The following is a 25,130-nucleotide window of genomic DNA, read 5'->3' as shown; positions in this document are numbered from 1 at the left end:
ATAGACCCTGCCAAACTATGCAGTGTCCCGCCGAGTCCTGAGATGAGGACATGGGCTTGCAGTGAAGCCTAGCGGTTCCTACTTCCTATCAATGACAAGAAGCATCAATCTTAGCCGCCCTTAGTCCTGGACCCTGCCAAGCGCGATTCCAGCGAGAAGAAAAAAAGCTAAAAGACTCAGGCTGCTGGAATTAAACAAAGGCTGGATTATCCTCTCAATATGTCTCTTAGCAGGACAGTCCATCTCTGAATCCCCCATGGTTCAGGGCGGAAGAAACGTCATAATTTTAGTGCTTGACTGCTGTAGATGCAGTCAGACTTCTCTTCTTTTTTATATTCCCTTTACCCCTCTCCTCTCACACTCATTCCTCGTCCGCAGACTGCCTGTCACTTGCGTTGAAAGGGCAAATAAAGTTTGAAATAAAGTCCAACCCTGTTGCTTCCATTTCGACTCAATCCAAAATACACCATTTAACACCGTATGCGACGCGTCCAAAAACATTCCCTGGGACATTTATTCTCTCACACCTGCCGAAACCCAGCAATAACCCTGTTAAATAAGCGAGGTGTGGACTATTGCTCGGGAGCGGTGGTTTGCTCACGGAGCTCCTCGGGGTTTCCCCAAACGCTTGAGGAAGTCCACCTCAGTTTCACTGATTGGAAACGTGTCCGGACAGAACGCGGTGCTCCTCTGCTCACACTGCACACCTTCAGTGCTCAGCGGCGTGTTTGTTCAGGTGCAGCGGACCATCGGCCCATTGGGGGGGTTTCGACTGCCTGTCTGATTCACAAGTTTATTAACAGCAAGCGAGGAGGAGTTCGAGATGGGGCTTTGAATGATTTTCTCAAAATAGAACGAAGTAATCCCACATTAGGAAAAGCTGTTAGTGTATGTGCTTAAACACTCTCATCATGTGAAACCAACAATTTTGGCGGTTTTCACAGTCTCAGATATGTTAAGTTAGGAACAGTGTGTAACATTTCAGGGGATCTATTAGCAGGAATGAAATATAATATTCATAACAATGTTTTCATTAGTGTATAATCACCTGAAACTAAGGATCGTTGTGTTTTCGTTAGCTTAGAATGAGCCCTTCATATCATAGGGAGCAGGTCCTCTTCATGGAGTCTGCCATGTTGCTCTGCCATGTTTCTACAGTAGCCCAGAATGGACAAACCAAACACTGGCTCCAGAGAGAGCCTTTCATGTTTTTATGTTACTTGAAGGCCAACGTAGTTCTCCGACACGCTTGTGAAACTGAGGTAACGAGAGTTACCATGGCGTTACTACGGTTTTACACTCGGCGGCTCACGTTCCTGCAGTCTTGGAAAGGGAGGAGTGAACGGAGGGGTATTCGGTTGCAATCTGCAACCACACCACTAGATCCAGCCAAATCCTACACACTGTCACTTTTAAAGCAGAGGTTCTCCATCTTTTTTCAGCCAAGGACCCCTTACAAGACAGAGAACATACCGGGACGCCCTCATGTACTGTATGTGAATAATTTGACGTAGCTTATTTTTTTACACTTCTATAGTCTTAGTTATGTGAAAGAACAACACAAGAGAAATGTATCGGAAAGATATTAGATATGTATTAAACATATTTGCAAATTCCAAGAGTTATAGATTTGTTAACATAATCTATGAACTATTTTACTGTAGATTCTAAAATTAAAATATTATTTATTGGACTATGAAGCCTTTTGTAAAAAAAAAAAAAAAAAAAAAGATCTACTTTATTTCCTGATAATTCAAATTAATGAATCTGAAAACTATTCACGGACCCCCTGGCAGAGTACCACGGACCCCTGGTGGTCCACGGACCCCACTTTGAGAATCACTGCTTCAAAGGACTAGTTTGACATTTTGAGAAACATGCTTATTCACTATCAGCCGGAGACTTAGATGTTAGATGAGAACATCAATACCACTCTCAGGTCTGTATAGTAAATATGAAGCTACATCTCGCCGGCGGTTAAATTAGCTTAGCACAAAGACTGAGGGTAAACAACTAGCCGGGCTCTGTTTTCAGTCTTTATGCTAAGCTAAGCTAACCGTCTCCTGGCTGTATAGCTTTATATTAACCGTACAGACACGAGAGTGGTGTCCATCTTCTCTTCTTTACTCTCCGCCAGAAAGTGAATACACATATTTCCCAAAATGTTGAACTACTCCTTTAAAGGAAAGGCACTTGGGATAATAAAAAAAACCTTTTAGATAGACAAGCTAAAAATAAGGTTGTGTGTCAGTGCGGGGACACACATTCATGCATGCCATGTGTAATAATAGACGTTTAATTGCTTCATAATTGATCCCTTAATCCTAAATCCCATCACACATCAAGGCTGCTCCATAAAACTCAAACCTCATTTAATAACTTGGGCTGCTTTTATTATAACAAATACACCACTATACGTAGTCTATATGGGGCTTTGTGGTTCTGCAATATTTGAAGGTTACTGTTCTCTCTTGTACGGCTGCAGAGGCCAAAGTGGACAGGAGGTGCCAAAAAGCACAGACTAGGCGGGGTGGTCCGGAAACGGCCCGGAGATCCAGTGAAACTTAACAAGCATGTTCCCTTTGGATGTTAAAATGAAGTGTAACATAGATATTAATGTAGCAAGTATCACAACACAGCAGAGGAATGTAAACTGGAGCGCTGGGACATCAGGTTGGACGCTAACCAGCTGCAGCCGAATACCCCTAAACCCCCCCCTCGTCCTCCACGTCCTCCAATGGCCGGCTACACTCGAGCCTCAGCTTCTCACCACGGCTGGCCGGGAGCAAAACGGCTCCTTCTGGGGATGAAAGTGTCTAGTTACTCATCTGGGGAGGTTGATTGTTGAGATAAATCACTTGTGGTGATGTAAAGGCAGCTGAATGTGTGTGAGGGTTCAAGGCCCGTATATGAATCTCATGAAAGACGACATGGCTGCCGTTAGCTCTGTAACACATTAGTGAGCAGGTGAATGAAGTGATAACCTCACATGAGATTTGGACTCGTGGACTCCTGTTTTATGTTGGATCTATATGATTTTTCCTCCAGAGGTGTCCTTCCTTTGGGCTGCTCACCAGGTTCACCACAGTTCAGAGTACTACAACCTCACCACCGCCCTCAGACAGTCCCTCACCCAGCAGTTCACGTCATGGGTAAGATGTTATTCATTCAAGTTGATTTTTATTATTGTCAACATAGTAATGGGAATGATTATTGTTTGTGTAGCCAGAGATTGATATATCTTATTTCTCCGTGTCTAATGCCGGGTTCAGATTACACAATATCAGCACGGTAATAGCCTGTCACAACAGACGTAGGGCGTCGGGAACAAAAATGGACGAAACTGTATCTGCATGGTGGACGACAACTACTCTGACAAATTCCATGATGCGTTCTGTCATGTTGACCAATAGGGTTGGACGCCATTGTTTGTTTACATTCTTTCCAGATGACATCACGCAGGTCGTGAAAGATGGCAAGCTATGATTGGTCGGGGATCAATGTGTAGTCTTTCATGTCTCTTTGCGAGAGACTCTATAATCGCCTCATCTGACACAGTGACCATATTTACAGACAAGACTAGAAGGGCACTCGGACAACTCGCAGACCTCCGCCAAGGCCATGCCCTATCTCGCAATGTTAACGAAAGTGAAAAATAGTTGGTGTATCCACTCCGTGATTCGGATCTGCTCCAAAGTGTAATGAGTTCTTCTTTGACCCATGCTATACTCATCCACCAAGTTTCAGGAAATTCAGGCCAGTAGTTTTTCTGTAATCCTGCTGACAAACAGACAAAAAAACAAACAAACCGAAAACATAACCTTCAGCTGGCTAAGGTAAATATTGTGTAGTCTGAGCCCATAGGCATTAAAGCTACATTGTTGTCCAAAAACTATTAAAAGCACCATTAAAGTGTACAGTGTGTAGGATTTGGAGGCAGCGAGTGATGTGGTTGCAGATTGCAACCAACTGAATACCTTGAGTTTGATGTGTTCCTATATTATGTTTATAAAAGAGGACTTGTGTACTGACTTCTCTCCTCTCGTCCTCAGATCTTCTACCTGCCCTTGGCTCTGGTTGCGCCCCCCACCGTCTTCGCCGTCCACATACAGTTGAACCTTCTCTACCAGTTTTGGATCCACACTGAGGTAACTATTTAAACACAGGTTATAAATTCTGTCATTAATTGACTGTGTCTTGATCCGGATCTTAAAAAGAGGAGACAAAGGGACAATGTGTGAGCCCACGTCCACGCTACGTGTTAAAAGATTTGAGCGTTGGACCGATGCAGTCAAACAACAACAACTACCATCAGTCATGACCAGACACACGTCCTGTTTTATATCTTTGAGTGAAAGGCAGACTTTTTACGTGTTTATGGAGAGTCAAGATAAGTTAAGATGATGATTAATGCCGCCTGGAGGGAATTTCTTAAATTTTGGCACAAAGACATCCACTTGGACTTGAAGATGAACTGATTCGATTTTGGTCAAAGGTCACTCTAACAAAGAAATGTTTTGGGCCATAACTCAAGAATTCATATGCTAATTATGACTAAATCTCACACACATTTCTATTAGGACAAAATTATGAAGTGATGACATTTTGACTGTAACTTGACTTTTTGGCGGAGGCACACAACCACAATGCGGTAATTCTAGTTTTAGCAAAAAATGACCAGTTACAGATTCTCCAGTGTGAGGATTTACATGATTTACTTGCCTGAGGAAGAACTTGTAGATGGAAACGTTGCCTTGAAAAGAGGAATAAACTATTTATTTGGAGCCTAGCAGGATGCAGACCTCTTTTGTGTCCTGGATTTACCTAATTTCTCATTACTTATCCTTTTAGACATTGCTTATGGCTCAAGTGACTTGTTGGAGCCATTTGCTGGTTTTTGCCGCTTTACAGGCATCTTTTTAAATCTAAAATATCAAGAGAATAATGGATACTTGTGACTTGGAGCTGTTTAATTTGACCAGTTTTATGCAGGTGGAGAACGTGAAAACTATATTGAGTACTGTATATTACAATGATGAAATATGTATATAAATATATTGTATAATCACTCAACATTTAGCACATCTAGCTGTGTATAAATCTCCCCTGTGCAAAGTTAAAAGGGTAATCTGACTGAAGAAAAGTCTAAAGTTATCTTTCTCCCTGTGCCAATACTAATCCGTCTGCTAAGTCGAGCCTTTGTAGACTCCGTGTTGCAGTGGAACCTGAATTCAATAAAAAATAATGAGATTTTATGAAATATTCCAAACAGAAGCATGACCGCTCTCTCCGCCTTTAAAGTGACTGCGAGTATCACTTTTACAATCCCCACAATCTTTGGCGGGAATGAATGGATTTGGAACGCCTTCCATCTTTTAGTGCACTATTAGTGAAAACAGTCGTAATAGTCACAATTTTCTGAAGGGATGTAATTTATGCCTCCTTTATGGCCTTTTTTTTTTTATGTCATGTAATTTATTGGCACGCCATTCGCTGCGCCGGTCCAGCCTCAGAGCCGGAGTGAAGTGGTGGAGACCCTTTTCATTCAAGATAAAACTCTCACGCTCGGCTGCCAGACGCAGCCATTACATGGAAATAATGAATCACTAAGAAATTCTGTCCAGCCGTGCACGTTTCTCCAGACTGAGAGGTCTGTCGTATTGATGCGAAACATCAAAATATCTGAGAGCTTAAGCCAGAAAAGAAACATGAACTGTGTGAAATTTGCTCTGTAATCTTTAATGACTTACTGATGCATCTGTTTGATATCTAAGTGGAGAAAGTGATTCATGTTTGATAGTTTTATGCACAAAATGTACTCATGATGCATTCAACTGCATCGTCCTTTATATTAAACTAGAAGTTTTCTATATGTGTGTGTTAATGGGTTTAACACTACCAGCATTGTTAACATATTTTTCCTCATCCTACCAGCCCATGAATATGACGATGATCAGGAAAACAAACAAGAATATGAATATTTAGGAATGCATGAACGTGATATTGACTTTTCGTCACCTATTAACTAAAGAGATATAACTAAAACTATGAAACAAGTGTCCCAGAATGCATCCTTCCAACAGTTATTAATGGTAATCTTTTGGTTTTATGTCTGGTCAGAAGGTTGATCAGTCTAACTTTGATACAGAACAAGATATGAGCTGAAAGGATAAGTAACTATTGATTACGCTCAAAGTCATTTTTCAAGCAAAATCTCAAACATCTGATGCTTCCAGCTTCTCAAATGGGAGGATTTGCTGTTATTTCTTGTCTTATATTATAGTAAACTGAATATATTTTGGATTTGGATCAGGGGCGATTCTAGGATCAGGCCTGTAGGGATGCCTGTTTTCCCTCTCAAAAATTTAGCCTCACTTTGGAGTGTTATTTAGCCTCCTTTTTGACAAGCTAACGTGACATGGTTGGTACCGATGGATTCTTTAGATATTTCTTGTTTCATGTGATACCAATATCTTCACAGGCGTTAAGACTGAGCTTTCTAAAGACTCTTAAAGACAGTAATGTCGGCTGGGATTGCTGGCGATCCCGCGGATCTCAGAAGCTTAGATCCTTATTTTTTTTGGGTGCTGAGATGAAATTTAGGTGTGCCTGAGCACTGCTAAAAAGAGAAAAATCATCCCTGCTTCAGACTGTTGGTCGTACAAATAACGTTATTTGATGACATCATCTTGGACTCTAGGAGATTGTGTTGGGCATTTTTAGCCATGCTAGCGCCATGGCTCTTGGGATGACCATGTCCGTCTGTTGGTCTGTCGGTTAGTCGGTCTACCATTTTGGTCCAGCCTGAAATATCTACTACTACAACTAATAGATGGATTAAGATAAAATGTTGTGCAGATATTCATGGTGTCTTGCGAATCACTTTGGTGATCCTCTGACTTTTCCTCTAGCGCCACCAAGTTTTCATTTCTCCTGTGAGACATCTTAACATCTACTATAGATGGATTGGCAGACATTCGTGATTCTCAGACGATGAATCTTTAAGACTTTGGTGACCCCTCTGACTTTTTGACAAGAATCACTGTGAAGTCAGAATTTTCCCTTGTCCAACATTTTTGTCCAGGGAAAGATAAAAAAAATCCTGAAAAATAATCAAATCAAATAGGCAGGTTGCCATGAAATTTAGTAACACATTTACTGAAAGCTCCCTAGAGGATGAACCTTCCACCACTTGGACAAAATGTCAATTTGTCACACAAGATATCAGATATCTCATAACCATAAAATCAGATTGTGATTAAATTTACTTAACATATTCTGTATATCATGCATTTAATCCCAATGTGATGTATTTTATTATTCTATCTCAGTTGATCAGAGACCTTGGACCTCTGGAGTGGGTCTTCAACACCCCAAAACATCACAGAGTTCATCACGGTGAGACAAGCTTTATTTTACGAAGGAGAGCAACAATCTAATCTTCTTGTGTTATAAAGTTTTACAGAGAGTATTTTTGTTTTTGCCATACCTGATGTGGAACATCAACAGAAAGGGCAACATCAAACATGCGATACAGGCTGAAATATTGATAATTGGTCATGTCTAATTATGTTTATGGTCAGGTTAGAAGTGTGTTGTTTTTTTTTTAAATATCTTCTATGTTCATCTCACAATATATTCTCCCCACAGGGAGGAACATTTACTGCCTTGACAAGAATTACGGAGGAATCCTCATCATATGGGACAGATTATTCGGTAAGCAAAAGTAATGACATAGTTGCTTCTAACAACAAAATGTTACATTTATCTTTCATGAACTGAAAACACACTGTGAAAGGGTTAAAGTTGTAAGACGAAATCACATGGTAGCCACTTCCTAAAGCATACCCTGCTTTATGGTCTATTTGACTCTAAATGGGACCATCATTTACTAAATGAACATCATGCTGTATTGAAGAAGACTTGAAACTAGCGATTGAGACCATAAACTCATGTTTACAATGTTTACTGAGGTAATAAATCAAGTGAGAAGTAGGCTCATTTTCTCATAGACTTCTATACAATCAGACTTCTTTTTGCAACCAGAGGAGTCGCCCCCTGCTGGCCATTAGAAAGAATGCAAGTTTAAGGGACTTCAGCATTGGCTTCACTTTTCAGAACTGGAGGTTGCCGCCTGGTCCTAGTCCTAAAACCTCACAGTATTTTGCACAAGATTTCACTTTGTTAGGCATAATATAGTTTTTGAATTAGTTCTGACTTTGATTCTCAAAAATCATTATTTAGTCACATGAGGTTGGCACGAGTTACCATGGTTACGCATCTCTAACCGGCAAGGAGGCTTTGAGAAAGTGACGTAGTAATTAAAGGTCATTGCGTCTGGAAAGACACATACTACTGTTTATTTGCCCAAAAGTATGTTGAACGATGGTACACATATTGAGTATGTAGTGCATGGTATGTGATTTTGGATGTAGCCAAAGTGTTCAGTAACATTTATGACTCATAAAGCGTTAGTGTTAGCGTTAGCAGCTTGTGATGTCAAAGGGCTCCTAAATATTACTGTTACACATCTCCAAATTTATATCACAATCTCCTGTGTAGCATCAAAGTCATGAAAGATGTTATTAGTGAACTGTTTCTGGTGTTTGTATCTGTACTGGTGTCTGTGATGTCTGCCTTCTCATTGCTTGATATTGAATGGAAACCAAAAGTTGTGGTATGACCCATTATAACTAGAGAATGAAGGGAAACAGTGACTCTATAAACTGTAGGTTTGCCTGTAGCCTTTATACTCCACTCAGCAATTTTGCACCAAACGTCAGCAAGAGGTAACTGATTAAATTTTGAGGTTTACATTACCCAGAAATCCCTTGGGCCCATTTTCTCTCTCTCTCTCTCTCTCTCTCTCTCTCTCTCTCTCTCTCTCTCTCTCTCTCTGTGGCTTTAGATAGTTTTAAGAGTTTGATCCCAGAAGCTGAGATCACAAGTTTATTATTGTTCTTCTGTAGCAGGTTATATATTTCACTCCTTAGAGTATTCTCCTTGGAGTATTCGTCTCACCAAACATTGGGAAAACGTATTATGTCTTGATTGGCTGAAGAGCCAGATATTTCCCTCAGGATTTGGTGGAGACCAAAACAGAGCTAAAAGGAGAGTGAATATTGGACTTACATTTGCCAGGTGGACACAAACACGACTCCAGGTGAATGATAATATTACTGTTGTAGTGTCTGCTAGATGTGTAAATAGGAAAACGTTTGCAAACAATCAATGTATTTTCAGCTTGAAATGCTGGAAAAAGACGAGTTTAAAGGAACAGTGTGTAACATCTATTGGCAGAAATTGAAAATAATATTCATAACTATATTTTCATTAGTGTATAATCATCTGAAACTAAGAATCATTGTGTTTTCGTTGGCTTAGAATGAGCCGTTTATATCTACATAGTCTGACTTGGTTTGGATTGGACCACGGTTTTGCATTCAGCAGCTCACGTTACCGCAGTCTTGGAAAGGGAGGAGTGATTGGAGGTGTACTCAGTTGGTTGCAATCTGCAACTACACCACTAGATGCTGCCAAATCCTACACACTGTACCTTTAAGGTATTTTTTATTCATGTTATTTAGTTTTGCAAATAAAAACTGCACATGTCCTTCTCAGGTACCTTCGCTCCAGAGACAGACAAAGTGATTTACGGCCTGGTGGTCCCCATCAACACCTTTGAAATCCTCCATGTTCAGGTTGGTCAAATCCTTCTGAGTATAAACACCTTTTAGTAGATGAGGGAGGAGTGAGCTCAGGTTTCCCTTTGCTGGCCATTTTGTAACCATAACATTATTACTCCACTCCAAACAAACTGGCCAGCTGAGGTGAAGGAGGCCAATAAAGTGAAATGCCAGGAGGTGGATGTTGTGATTATTTTTGCTGCCCTCGCTGTTGGCAGAGCACAGTGTGAGCAATGTGCTGCCCAATGAAAGCAGAAACCCTTGCCTGCTCTGGATTAGTTATCGCAGCTTTGCTTTCATTAACATTGATCAGTTAAATGCAGCGTTTGATTGTATGTTGATGTTTGACTTGTGGGTTTCTTCTCTTTTAGTTGCACTACTATTGGTATTTGTGGAAAAGGTCCTGCAATTATAAGACTATCAGCGACAAATTGGCAACTTTCGTCAAAGGTCCGAGTTGGAAACCTGGTAAATCTTGGCTGGGTGACTACGTCGACAATCCCAAGGTTAGTAAAAAAAGAAAAAGAAAAGTCTTTGTTTTCATCATTCCTGCAGGAGGCATATTTTCACAATAATGCCCTCAGGCTTCATTACAAGTATTGTGACACACGCAAAAGCACAGGCCTAAATGACTCAGAGCATTCCTTATTGAAGGATTCACATATTCTACAAGTTTTACAAGGAACTGCCACATCAAATAAAAGCTGCAAAGCCTTTGTAGAGGGAACACAATAAGTTCATTTTCACCGTCTTTAAAACGCAGTCTGCGGGATTAAAACCGCATGCAGTTGAGTGTGAATGTGTGTGTGTGTGTGTGTGTGCAGAAAGAAACACAGGCTCCAGTCGAATGCCCCAGCGGTTAGCTTTGAAATAACGCTGATGGTGTCACATATTTACTTCCCTCATGCTTCACACTTAAAAAAAAAAAAAAAAAAAAGAAACCTCCCCTTTGCCTTTACAATTAAATTGGCCCCTTAAACCCAGCGGGGCGATTCTAAACACGGACAGAGCTGGAATTGAACCGAAATATCATGAAAGGCTTCGTGCAGACGGCTGCTCGTTGATATCTGCCGGTGAGGGAAAGAAAGGAAAGAGAAGGCTGAACGTGTTTCAGCTCTTTGAGAATAAGCAGAGCAGCGTGCTGGAATACCTACAGGGTTGGGGATGGGATGCGGGGGGAACCCACATGTGGTGGTTTGGTTCTCCGGGATCCTGGGAAACCCCCCGAATTACAGACAGACATCTGTGATTGGCCAGTTTTTTTGTACTTCTTTCCCAAAAAGGCTGCTGTTTCAACACAAGGCCCTCAGGACTAATTACTTATCGCTTAGAAGCAGACAAAAACAGGTCAGATGACTCAGGGAATTCTTACGAAAGGACTCATATATTACTGTGTGTTTGGGGGAAACCGCTACACCCAATAAATACTGCATGGCTTTGTAGATGGAACACAACAAACTCATTTTCACCAGTTTTGAAAGTCAGCCTGCGAGGAGAGCGAAGCAAGAAAAAGTCTTTTTGTTTGGAAGATAATAAACACATAAGAAGTAGAAAGAGAGAGAGGTCATCAGAGAGGTTTGAACATGACTTTTATGAGTTCAATTATGGCATTTTCCTTTTTAAAGACCCAAAACATCCTTACTGACTCACTTTTGTTTTCTGTTGTTTTTGCCATTTCCATTACTTCCTTTTCCTAACCCATGCCCTAATGCTGTTTTTATTGTCTTTTCAGTGTCTCTTAAAGTTATAATAACTCCTAAATATTTTTCAACGTCTATTTTTGATATTAGTTATGACATTTTTTCAGCATTAGCAATTCAATATAGGCTATGGAAGTTTTGATTGCCACTGGTAGAGTCCCACGTGGGATTAAAGTTGTGTGTCCAAACACAAGAGATTCACAGCATGCACATACTGAACCTGATCTGGAAGACTACAGTCAGTGCCAGGCATTTTGAAGAGGAAGTGTAGTTTTTACTTCTTTACAACATGGTGATCTGATGAATTCTCTCAGCTCACAGTTTGTTTGGCTGCGTTAAACATATACACCTGTTGCTTTTCTGGCAAAGCAACTTAAGGTGTGTTTGTTGCCCGCAGCAGTAGATACACGCGTCATTTAAAAAAAAAAAAAACTCTTATGACCTGTGTTATCAAAATAAGCATGCTACCATTTATATTATTACCATCAACAACCAGGTGTTGCCTAATCAACCAGTTCAGGTATGAGTTACTTATCCATAGTCAGTGTATTACCTACAGTAGATGGCGGTCGGCACGCCCCCACTTTGGAGAAACAGACATGAGTTACCATACGGAAGCAAAGCAATGTACTGCTGTGGACGGGGCCGGCAGCAAAACGTATCATTAGCACTTTAAGCATACTCTATATTTACAATATTTTCACCAGGTTACCTTGCCGGGAGACAGCTATACAGTCTATGTTTTCGACGGGGAACTAAAGCCGTTATCTGTGCTCTCGCCAAAGCCACCAGACACGGGGGTTGCTGGTCTACCGCTGCATCGATTGGTTTGTTTGTTTGCGTTATTGTGTGGCTTTGGTTTGTTCGGATTCACCAAAGTCGCACAATAACACGAACAAACTAACCGATCGAGGCAGCGGTGGACCAGCAACCCCCGGTGTTCTGCAAGGTAAAATAATTGTTTTTTTCAACAGAGTCTGGTGGCTTTGACGAGAGTATATTTGGATACAATGTCTTCAGTTTCAATTGCTTTGCTCCCATGCTGGTACTCATGTCTGTTTCTCCAAACTGGGGGCGCCATCTACTGTAGGTAATATATTGACTATGAATACCTCAAAAAAAGTAAAAGTACCTCATACAACCCCCTCTTCAAAACACCTGAACTATCCCTTTAAGGATTATAACTTAAATGTCTTTGCAAGGTAATTATTTTTATGGCCGTTATGAACCAGGGGTACACCAGGGGGTATTTGGAAAGATTGTCGAGCAACAGCTAAAAGATAGTTATTATAATTATGTAATGTGTATATATATATATATATATATATATATATATGCTTTACTGGTCAATTAAAGCCATGATGAATTAATACACACAACACATTACATTTTATATTTCTTTATAATGGCTATTAATAAGAAGTCAGTGTATAAGCGTTCCTCTGCTCTGAATGGTACAGCTATCTACTGTAAAACTTCTGAACAAGTTACCATAAACATTAGGTTAAACATGACTGAATCTGCGTTACATAAGTGCAGGCACACCGTAGGGTGTGAGAATCTCTCCAGAAAATGACTCTACTTACAAAAAATGAGGGATTGGGGAATTAAACATGTTTTACTTTCCATGTGCAGGTTACCGGACAGGAAGTGCCTCATGATCCCAGCTGGACGCTGCCTTTACAAGTTTACATGGTCATACATTTCCTGATGGCGCTGGGGACTTACCATGATATGTTCGAGAACAAAATGGTACGTATGTGTCTCATAAGGAAAACTGTAAATGTCAGCAGAGGAATTGTGTTTTAAAACTTGATTAGAAGGTTTACTGCCTTGCTCAAAGGCACACTGACGGTCCGTCTGAAGGAAGGGTGGTTGACCTTCTGGTCACACGCTGGCTACTGTTATGTTTAGGCTACCGTAATCCCTCATATAAAGCATGACAAGGTGGTCCGGGGATCTTAATTTAAGGCTGAGCGCTGCGTGTTTGTTTGCCAACATTATTTCACCCAATTATGCAGTTTGTTGTGGCTGCTCCATGGTCGAGCAGAGTCCTCTACTTAGCCAGCAGGAAAAGACTAGCTCTGTCTAACATCATGACAGAATGACTGATCGGCATTCCCCTTTAGAACAACCTTTGTCTATTATTTTCCACTCGACGAGCCAAAAGACCCCCTTCCTCCTCCGTCAGAAAAAAAGAGAAACAGGTCTCCTCGGCAGTTATCTTTGGAAGCCTCTTTTCCCCAGGCATAGTTTTGGTTAGCCAAAAAGTGCTGTCACGCCCAGCTTCTTCAAACTCCCAAATAAAATGGCCTGTCTTTTTCTGATCGCTACCTCCGTGGTGCTCCTTCAGTTGTGGTCCCCCCCCTCCTCCCCTCACACACATACACACACACACACACCTCCCCTCCAGGGTCGAGGGTTCCCCTCCCACTCGGCGAATGAAACACCAGCTGGTGGTCCAGCAGTGAACACAAACGCCTTAATTGTCAAGTCAACCATTTCCCAACCCAAATAGCCTTCAGGATGCAGCAATCAGGACTTGGAGGGGAAAATAACAAAGTGAGCGCTGCGGCCCAATAATAAATCATGTCACTGTTATGTATTTATACCCACATGTTCGCTAGGCGCTTATTTAGCTTGACAATTGATGATACGCCATAAAGCCATGAAAACATAAAGTGAAGCTACTCTTCAATTACATCATCGGCAGGCCAACATGTACATTTTATTATAGGTCTGCTAAACAGTTACTGTTGGAGGCAGAGAGGGGAAGTGACCAAGTCGTAAAGTCTTATCTCAGCACAACTCTCTATTAGTGTGTTTATGACAGCAAAAGTTGGACTTTAGTACCTGCTATGATGTAAGTTATATTTCAAAGACCAATCATTTGACATAATATAGCAACTTTGATCAGCTAAGTTATGTGCAATTATAGAATTTTGTATTGTCCTAGTTGCACTGATTTGCTTTCAACACTAATGGGTCAGCATTTACAGTGGTGGAAAGTAACTAAGTACATTTACTCAAGTACTGTACTACTTCTACTCCACTATACTTCATAGGGAAATGTACTACTAATGTACAACATTTGTTTGATAACTACAGTTACAAGTTACTTTGCAGATTCAGATTATTAATAGAAAATATAATGTATTATTATAGGTTAAGATAAAACTTGAATGCAACATTTAATTGATGCTTACACATTAATGCATCAATAATTGTAATCCTGAATTGGGTCATTCTGCATAAAAAGTACTTTTACTTTTGGTACTTTAAGTGATGCCAATACTTTTGTACGTTTACTCAAGTACAATTTTGATTGCGAGACTATTACAGTCAGTAAAAGCAGTATTTTTACCTTCTGGTATTGCTACTTTTACTTAAGTAAAAGATCTGAGTACTTCCTCCACCATTGAGCAGTTACATCCCTGGAGGCGAGAAACAGCAAAAAAAAAAATAACACAGATATATGATTGATATATAGATATAGATATATGATTGGATCATGAAAAAATCTGAAATAATGCCTGATCTTTCTCTGCATATTAATCCCCATATATAGTTTTTAATAAAGATTTACAGTACATTCATAGGATGTTTATTATCTTTGTAACTTACAGTAGTAACATTTCACTACTGGTGTATTTCCTCAGTGGTAACGTCATCATAATAACGGCTACAATAATGGCCTGAATAATGAGTTAATCTGCTTCGTCTCGGGGGACAACAGAATAACACAATCAGTCCGCTGCCACCAGATGTTAACTTTCATTTCTGTCCTCCGCTGTTATTGCTGCAGTTTGACACTCGATCACTTTTTAAAAATTAGCACTTCCTCCTCTGTATTAGTTTTGAAAAAAAATGTCTGTAAATGTGACTCCACCTGACAACTCTGAGGGATTTGTGGTGGATTTTCTGTCGAGCGTGGCGTCTCGGATTGGTCAAAGCAACAACCAAAAAGATCATGTGACCAAGTGTGTCTGGTCGGCTGAGCCCCCTGGGTTATTGAACACAGATAAGTTCACATAACCTTTGATACCAAAATAATTCTCCGCTCATTACACCTCTTACTAAAAACAACTGTATCTATAGCCTCTGAACTCTCATGCAATGATCATTCAGCTTTAATACACTTTGACAGTCTTGTTCCTTCGCTCTGATGGATGGGTCGAGGCCCGAATTCCCCTCCGTTAGATTCACGGAAAACGTAATCATATCTCTCTCTCTGTTCCCATGTGAGGGCTCAGATAATATAGTTCTTATGGGGGCTTATGGATTACGACTCTTGGATAAACATAAAGACGTACGGTTTTATTGCATCCTGTTGATGGGTTGATTTTATGTTTACTATATTTGGCCTTCTGGGTCGGTGCAGTATGGGAGCAGTCGGTGGAATTTGGCTGTTAGGCTGTGTATTGAGTGTCGGAGAAATATAAACCTAAGCTGACAGCCCACGGCATCCTCAGGAGACACGGTGCTTCCAGCTGCTGCCCTCAGCCAAGGCCGTAGGTTAGAGAACACGAATTAGGCCGTACATCACGTTCTGTACGGCTCTGTTTTTTTGTGTGCGTCCCAAATAGCTCGGAAAAAGGTCAGTGAGAGTCTGCATGGGATTTCTGCTCCAATGTTGGTTGTTTTGGCTCCGTTTAGGGGCTATCGGGATTCAAACTGCAGCCTCTTCCACTGTGGTCAAATCCCCCGTCAAGACCCATCTGGGATGATTAGCGCGTCTATGTAAACTAGACATGTCAGTGTAAAGTAAGAGGCGGATACTGCAGGATGTGGCAGTACTCTTATTCTGAAGGTCAGACATGTTTTGGTTGGCATTGCCAAGTAAACAGTCGAACAGCCGTGCGGTTTACGACTGCTCTCCCAGTGAGGTCTCCTGTGATCGTAACTTAACCAGCCATGATATTAATTTAAGGTTTAGGTTCTAATGTATTTTTTCCCGACCACATTTCTCAAGGCATGTATCGTGATTCCTAGGTGCTGTCCCAGTTTACCATGCTGGGGATGACCGGCTACGTTCTGCTCACTCTCACTTCCATGGGCTTCATCATCGATCAGAGGTACAGTACTCACACTTCAGAATCAGAAACACTTCATTGATCCCCGTGGGGAAATTGGGAAGAAATAAGAAATGTAAGGAAAAAGAAATAAAGGAGTATGTAACATGTTAATTCTGTACATAATGCTACAATATAAATATAAAAAAAATATATGTAAAGAAATATAAGTGCTTAAATTATAAATGAGAATATATGAAATATGAAATATATAGCATTAATACATGCAATAAATAACAAATAACTACAGTGCAAATGAGTAAATACAAATGCTGAGAAGCGGGATCTATTAAATGTATTAATTATAAATGCCAGAATGGTAATTAAGAAATGAATAAGAATATTTCTGTACAGTATAAATGCAGTATTAATGACAGTATTGCACAGTTATTCTATCTTAAAGTTATATTACTTGTTCACTGTATTGCTTTTTATGCAAACATTTTGATATTTAATTAGACAGACTAAGAAGCAAGAGTGATGGCTCTGGTTATTTGTTATGTGAGATGTGCAGCCTGATAACGTTGTAAATTATTATTCCTGCAACATCTTCACCGCAACATGTGTCCTGAAGGTAAAGGCCAGGAGGTCAATAAAGCTGAAGGTATCAAGCTGACATGTCATGAAGCCTCAATGTTGTGTTGTTGTCCTCATTTTCAGGCCAACGGCGGCTCTCTTGGAGTTGCTACGCTGCGTCATCATGTTTACAATGCAGAGGTACGGCTACATGAAGCCCCTGCTGCCTTCGCTGGCCGTGCCTACAGAGGTAAGACGACCTGTAGCGTGTTACAATGCAGTTTAAAGTAACAGTGTCATGACGGTAGTATACACACCCATTTAGAAAGTTATCAGACAATTGAATGGGGCGTCATCGGGGGTTATCACCGCCATTCGAATGGTTCAGACGGGCCAAATTGCACCTACCACGTTGTGAAAGTAGAACTTAATGTTGTGAATAGAAAGAAAACAACTTTAGGTTTAGGCAACAAAACTACTTGGTTAGGTTTAGGAAAAGATTGTGGTTTGGTTATAATAAGTACTATATAAATTACATAACAAAAGAACGGTAAAATAAGTACTACGTCACCTGACTTCCACCTTTGCTCCTATCGTAATTACTACGGCCACAAGAGGTCGGGGTTGTCTTCTAGTATTCGTATCGGTGATCAATCATGTTAATGGATGATAACAGCCTTCTGAACCTAATAGTAGGTGTAGCAGGCCCCTTCTAATCCATATCTATGATAACCGCTGATAACGCCCATTCAGTCGGCTGATATCAACAAATAGACCAATGTAGCTCACATTAAGCAACATATTACATTTGTGTTGCACACAACAAGACACTTCAAGGTACATTAAGTAGCTGTTCTTGAGCTTTCAATCATATCACAAGATCTTCATTTAGGATTGTTTAATTCTTCTCTTCATTTTAAGATTCAAACTGTATCATAAATTGCACAACAGTTAATTTGACAGCCTGCATTTTTTCTAAATATAGCCCTGAAGTGACATCAGAACCTGAAAACCAAAACTATTTAACATATTTGTTCACTGTTAATGTGTCACATAATGACATATTGCGGAAATTGTTTGGGTCGACGCTGAGTCTGGCCTCCTCCCTGTCGCCCTCCATTAAAATATTGTCGAGTGTGAACCAGAGAACCAGTTTGTGTCCAAAATACAGTTGGAACACAACAAGGAACACAAAGTCAACACACAACGAGACCTAATTAGCCTGCTAGTAGCTCATTAGTGTAGAAGGGAACTTGGACTGTACGTTGGGCCACTTACTAAATGCATGCCTTCTGTCACAACATATTGAAAACTACATTCCACATCTTGCTAACTGTGTAAAGTTGATTAGATAGGTACTCCGAACATAAGGAAATATGAAGAATAATTAATGTGTATGGTGATAATAAGATAACTCAGATATATCCTTGCCTGGGAAAAGTGTACATTAAAACTAGAAATGTGCACATGACAATCTTCATATGACAGCATCCTGTTTCCCTGGTGTGTGTTGTGTGGTCTGTTTTGTGTGTTTGAAATGTGTGTGAGCTGGGTGCTAAGTCCAGCCCCGCAGGCCTGTGATCTATGAGTCCAGATGCGTCGCCCAATTGACCATAAAATTGGCGTGCCTTTCTGGCTCTGGCAGCCCAAACGTAGATGGCGGCTGACCTCTCATTACTTGCCCTCCCTCCTCCCCTACGACTGCCTCCTTTTTTATTTTATTTTTTCTTTCTCCGTCTTTCTGCCCGCCCTCGCTGCTTGCCATCTCAGCCAGTGTGAACGAGAGTGAACGCTTCTGGAACCAATTAGTGCCGTCTGCCGCTAACTAGAGCTGGCTGATGAGATTTGCACGTGAGCGCTGAAATCGCTTGCCTTTATTGTCCTCTGGCTCCACATCTGTGCTGCTCTCAGGTGTTCAAAAGACAACTCGAGGCTTTCCCACCTTTTCTCTTTCTCACCATACAGTGGAATAAAAGTGAATGAATTATAATTTTTTAAAGCTGTGTCTTAAAGTGAAGTGCATATCCAATCCGCTCCAGAGCAAAGAAAAAATAGAATAGAAAAAGAGTCTTGATTTATGCTGCACATGCTGCACGGCTGTGTCACTTTGACTACGCTGTAAGTTTTATGCAGCCGTTACCTTAAGCGAATCATTAGGCCTCATTTCAAGTCGCAGTACATCAGTTTGAGCTGAATAAATGTCTTGCTTGCAGGTGGGGCTCATTGAAAATCCTCACAATTTACTTGAATTGGTTCCTGACATATTTGTGCCGTTTGCTCAGAACTACAGCAAAGGGAAAAAAAAAGAAGTGAAACCACCCCCAATCTTTTAAGGTACTTTAATGATATATGAGGCTGACGCGTGAGGTGAACGGCCAGCTCTTTGTTGCAGCGGGGGGGCGTGTTTTGAAGTCGGGCCAATCAATTAACAGTCACTTGAAATGGAGGAGGGGAAATTCACATTTAATTGTATTCAGGCTCATGCGACTGTACAGTTGGGAAAAGGGGGGGACTACAAAAAAAAACTACAAAAAGTAGGTCGGTTTGTGGTCCTTCAAACCCAGTGGTGTGATATACTGCACCCTTAAAGCTCACAGTGGTATTTATAGTGGCTCTGGAGATTTCCCTTGTAAAGCTGCAGGCTTGACCTGTAAACCAGGACTGCCTCTCGCTCCCAGCCGCCCACTCGCCCGCCCCAAACCCCCGTCTGTGCGGCTCACATGAACACATCGCTGGTTCAGACGAGACGAGGCTGGTAACCGTGTGTGAGAATGGGCAGGGGGCGGGTTGTATGAGGTTATAACAGTCTGTGCAAGAAGTGTTGTGTTTGTGTATATGAGCATCTGTGTGTATGTATAGAGGAAGTTGTCTCAACACTACTACTAGGGCTGCAACTAACAATTATTTTCATTGTTGATTAATCTGTTGATTGTTTTCTTGTTTAATCGATTAGTTGTTTGGTCTATAAAATGTCAGAAAATGGTGAAAAATGTCGATCAGTGTTTCCTAAAGCCCAAGATGACGTCCTAAAATGTCTTGTTTTGTCTAAAACTCAAAGATATTCAATTTACTGTCATAGAGGAGTAAAGAAACCAGAAAATATTCACATTTAAGAAGCTGCAATCAGAGAATTTAGCTTTTATTTTTCTTAAAAAAATACTCAAACCGATTAATCGATTATCAAAATAGTTGGTGATTAATTTAATAGTTGACAACTAATCGATTAATTGTTGCAGCTCTACCTCCTACCACCTGCCTCTGAGTGAATTTGCCTTTGGTTAACAATAATGCAGTGTGTAGGGCTTTTATTGTGAAAGGTAAGAACGGAAGGAGTGGATCTGGTCTGCTCTGCCTTTGTCAAGGTTGAAAGGAGTAATACAGTTTGCCGTTTGTATATAATATGTGAAAGTATTCATGACAAAAACAACACTTTGAAAAAATATATTCACGTGCAAATTAATCGCACGAAAAAAACACACCCAGTGTGTAAAGATCTTTACTTTTGCTGTAGCCGACTAGTAGATATGTAGCCACCACAACTCAGAAATACAAGAATTTATAGTAGGTAGTCTGTAAAGGTAGAGTTGGTTATACCTGTGATTATACCAGTGATACATGCTCAGTTGCCAGCTTGTCAACTTCATCACTACATTTAGCAACTTTTCAGACCTTCACAGTTTGTGAATTTAGTTTCACACTCAGCTGCCTCTGTCCGCTGTAGACAACGACTGTAAATATATTATGCTACTCCACATGACATAGTTTGGCAGCTTCTAGTGCTATTGGCCTCTTTTGTGACGCCAACAGCCATTTCAACCAGAACCTAGTTCTGTCTTTGATTTTTAGCCTTCTAGCCTGCAAAGTATGTTAATATGCTCCTATTGGCCGTAATAAGCTTCTTTTATAGGATGGTGCTCGAGTACACAGCAGATGAGATTGGATAAGATGAGACCAGGGCTGTACTACTTGAGTCCGGTCTCGAGTTTGGTCTCGAGTTTGGTCTCGACTCTGGTCTCCAGTCCAGTCTTGAGGCGGGTCACGAGTTCGGTCTCGAGACCACTTTTTTGAGGTCTTGTACTTGTTTTGGTCTCGTGCCTTGTTGGACTCGTAACTGTCTTGGTCTCGGGCTCGATTATGGAGAACTGGTCAAATTGTTCCTGCAGCTGCTGATTAGGGATCAGTTTTACAGAACGTTGCCTTATTCTACCAAAATGATGCGTTAGTTTAATGTTAAAAGATAAATTAATATTGTTTATAGATAGGTTATTTCTGTCCATCCCAACTCCTTAATCACTATATTAGCATTGGAAAGACTCTATTGCCTATTATGGTCTTGAACAGGACTCAATTTGCTCTGGTTTTGACGTGGGGTTGACTGCCTTTGGACTTGGTCTTGACTCAGACTTGACTGGACCTTTGCCTTAACTACAGCCCTGATTAGGGCTGCTAATAATGATTATTTTCATTGTTGATTATTCGGGCAATCATTTGGTCTTTTAAATACTGACATGTCTTGTTCTGTCCGAACAATCCAAAACCCAAATATATTCAGTCTACAATGATGTCAAAACAGAGGAAAGCAGCAAATTGTTACATTTGAGAAGCTGAAATCTGAAAATGCTTGGCATTTCTACTTGAAAAATGACATACATGATCAATTGATTAAAATAGTTGCTGATTATTTGTCATAGATTTTAACAACTATGCATGTGGGGTTTACAAAATAACAGTAACTACAGTCTCAGCAATTACTTAAACTACACTTGTGGAACATGTTTATCTAGTCTTTGACACACAGACTAAATTGTAACATGCCTATAGTGGACACCAAGCATGCAAGCAGGCTCTATGCACATTGTAAACTATGATGTAGTTACTAATGAAAACACAGTCATCAAGCATTCATTTAGAAGGCCAAATCAGTATTATAACATTACTTCAGAATTCTTACCTGACTTCTATTCAGATTTATCTGAGTACACAAATTCTACACAAAGGGACATGGTATTTTCTCTCACACCACTTTGTGACGTACAGTAGAAAACGTTCTGAGTGACAGTAGTACACTGCAAGTATCTATTTGACATAAAAAATGATGAAATTAAATGATATATAACACCGACAGCAAACTATGCAAACCCCTGAATCTTTTTTTGGGGCAAGTTTGGACGGTATTGGAGGAATAAGAGTGGAGGAGCTGTGGGACAAACACACAAACCGCTCTCCAATTACAGTAGTGGGATCAGCACCTTTCTGACAATGTGTCAAAAACAATTACACTTCAGAAACCTCCTTTTTATTGCAGGGCTGTTGTACCTGATTGCATTATAATGCCTGGTGGTCCACCCCCTGTCTGTGTGTGTGTGTCCACATACACAGCATTTAGTGTGTTGAGTATCAGGGGGGCACTTGTGCAGTTTGGACTGTAATGATGTAACACATGGTTGTGTTACTGTGTGGGCCTCTGGTTAGCCTGAAGGCACAGAGAAACATGCTGCGGAGCAGAACTGAGACGCTGTATATCCCAGAGTAATTAAGCAGCTCTTCTCTCAAAACGGCCACTAACTGCTGGTGAAGTCACAGTAATTTAAGAGGAGAGCTCATAAAAATACACCTGTCTCTGGTTGAGAGAGAGAGAGAGCGCGTCTCAGGGCTTCTGGTTGAGTAGAAACCATTTTAGATTTAACTTTAAAATCCACAGAAAGAAAAGTTTACATGCCATCCTTTTGTTTTTCCAAGTTTTACTTTTTTGTGGTTATGAAATAAAGCAAAACTCACCCAAATTGAATAATAAAAAGCCTATGAACATTGTCTACTCTGCTTTAATGTTACAATATGACTGGGATGTGTCCTTGTAATAAATGAGTTCAAGAAGTAGTACGTTGGCTCATGCAAATTTGACACTTGAGAGGCAAATCTAAATCTACTTAATCCAGCCCAATCCAAAATATATATAAAAAACATCTAAATTGTTTTCACACCCCATTAGATTTTCCATCTTTTCATGTCTGTGCTGATAGTGTGTTTTCCTATCTGAAAAGAGCCCTTTTCTGTCAAACGTTCAAGGGAAAGATAAATGCTCCATGGTCAAAAGAAGAGGTCAGAACAATATTATGAAGTTCATGTCAAACACAAAGGCACAAAGTGGCTTTATCTGCAACACATCACATGATTTGTCTGCAAAAATTGCAGATCCCGCCCCCTCTTTCCCGCTACGGCAGCCATGAGCCGGCAGATAAGACTGCAAAAGGGTGAGAGGTCGCCGTTATCTGAGAGCGTCGTTTCCACCCGCTAAATCTCAGGTGCGGGAGGTCAGCCGCCCTTTTTTTTTTATGCAGGAATGTGTGGTAGCCAGAAGCAGCGCTGAGGTTAACAGGATTGTTTGGAGCAATGGAAACTCTGCGAGCATGACATCATCTGAGAGCTTGCAGGAATGGAAAGGAAAGGAAATCTCCTCCCAGGGAGAAAATGGAGGGATTTGAAAGAGAAATGCTGGGTAGGACTGTTCCGTTGGAGTAAACAGCGGGGTGGTCGACCGTACACAGTGTGAAATATTATCACTCAATGTGCAGGGGATCGTGCCCGTCAAAGAGTAACCGCTTGGTTTATGTTGTCAAACCACTTGCCAGGTAAAGCTATGGAAATCTAACAGCAATTGGCCCTTTGGGGGTTCTCTAGCAGTGTTTAGTTTGGCTTTTGTGGGCTGAGTTTCTGCGGCCAACGTTGACTTTCTTTTGAATTTGTCTTCCTATTTGTGCTTTAATTCATGGGTGAAACACAACAGTCATCCAGTTTATGATGCAGCTTCAGAGCCAACATGTGAACCTGATTGAACCTGACGATGGCCTTTTTTACTTACGGTATTATTTCTCCCTCTACTAAAATGCACATTAAGCTCATTTTCACAGAACTCTAACGCCAATTTCCAAAATCCAAAACATAACAAATGATAAAAGACTTTCATAAAGTTAGAATATAAAGAAGTCAAAGATTTTTACTGTAAAATCTGTCAGAGTATTCCTGAATTGAAGGCTTAACGTATTAATTTAGCAATCTTTATTGCTTTCATCACTCTACTCTCAGTTTATGAATCTCGCTCTCTGCCACGCTCATTGGCTTACTGGCTAACAATCACACGTCTGATATTGTAGTAAAATGAAATTCCTCATGGTCCTTTTTCACAATAGTTTGGGCTACAGTATCTCGCCTGAAGTGAGCTGGAAAATGTCTCCATCTGCCAGGAGTCGTGAGCAGTAGGATGTTTGGCCTGACTTCAGATCTAAGGTTGCAAAACTGGGAATGGCCACTATTACACACAGACCTTCAACAATTCATATTTTCTACAAGGCCTAATGAGAAGGTCCAGGGTCACATATTCCTCGGGAGGACTTTTGATCTCCTGACCTAATCTCAGTGCCGATGAGGAGTATTGCTGTCCGAGCCCCAAACCTGATCGCCCATCTCTTCTCCACATGTCGCGGTGTCTTTGCAAGACACTGAACCCCAATTACTCCCAATGGTTAGACCAGTTTACACTGGATCGCTCACCCAACCCTTAATAAGGTCAGTATCTGATACTGATCCAGTGTATTGATTGGTGCACTTCTGGCCTCTCAGAGACCTTCAACTGCTCCAGGATACTTTTCCTTTTCTTTTTGGAGCTTGATGTCGAGCTCCCGTTTTGTTTGGCTTCTCTGCCATTTCAAACATATCCTCAAACCACATTTTAAGGCCCACTGTATGGTTCTTGCGGCGGGCTCTGTAAACTTGAACAAGCACCCGCAAAACTCTGCAATTACGTAATTTTGGCTGGCCTTGTTGGTCTGTGGTGCTCCCAACCCAATCACTTCTTCTTCTACTTACAAAAACACACCGGCAATCAGATGAAAAATATATTTTTTAAAGACGAGAAGAACAAGGAGGGGGAGTACAATGGCGACATGCAGCCCCTGCACAAGTTTTAACAAAGACACTGTGCAGCTGTTCCTGCTCTCTTCTTTTCACAGCGACCTTTCAGTGTACTTACTGTTGATTTGTCCACAGCTCTCACTAGAGTGTCGGAGAACAATGGCAACTTCTGCACTTCTGACAAGTATGTACAGAGTAACTGTTACAGACAGGAGTACATAGCCACAAAGGAGATGGTGCATGGATTA

General features: G+C 40.8%; 1 protein-coding gene across 3 annotated transcripts in view; it reads left to right on the top strand.

Moving 5' to 3' along the window:
- The window catches only part of agmo (alkylglycerol monooxygenase), a 58,735-nt gene that overhangs the window by 22,508 nt on the left and 11,097 nt on the right, over positions 1–25,130 (top strand). For all 3 annotated transcript variants that reach the window (XM_037785594.1, XM_037785592.1, XM_037785593.1), the window contains 9 exons: positions 3,049–3,152; positions 4,053–4,148; positions 7,332–7,398; positions 7,651–7,716; positions 9,622–9,701; positions 10,058–10,192; positions 13,022–13,138; positions 16,379–16,461; positions 17,119–17,224. In XM_037785594.1, coding sequence (XP_037641522.1) covers positions 3,049–3,152; positions 4,053–4,148; positions 7,332–7,398; positions 7,651–7,716; positions 9,622–9,701; positions 10,058–10,192; positions 13,022–13,138; positions 16,379–16,461; positions 17,119–17,224 — 854 coding nt within the window. The remainder of the gene's footprint in view (positions 1–3,048; positions 3,153–4,052; positions 4,149–7,331; positions 7,399–7,650; positions 7,717–9,621; positions 9,702–10,057; positions 10,193–13,021; positions 13,139–16,378; positions 16,462–17,118; positions 17,225–25,130) is intronic.

Source organism: Sebastes umbrosus, chromosome 11 (assembly GCF_015220745.1).
Source record: "Sebastes umbrosus isolate fSebUmb1 chromosome 11, fSebUmb1.pri, whole genome shotgun sequence".
Lineage (NCBI taxonomy): Eukaryota > Metazoa > Chordata > Actinopteri > Perciformes > Sebastidae > Sebastes > Sebastes umbrosus.
Note: the sequence above shows the minus strand (reverse complement) of the source record. Positions and strands in the feature narration are given on the sequence as shown.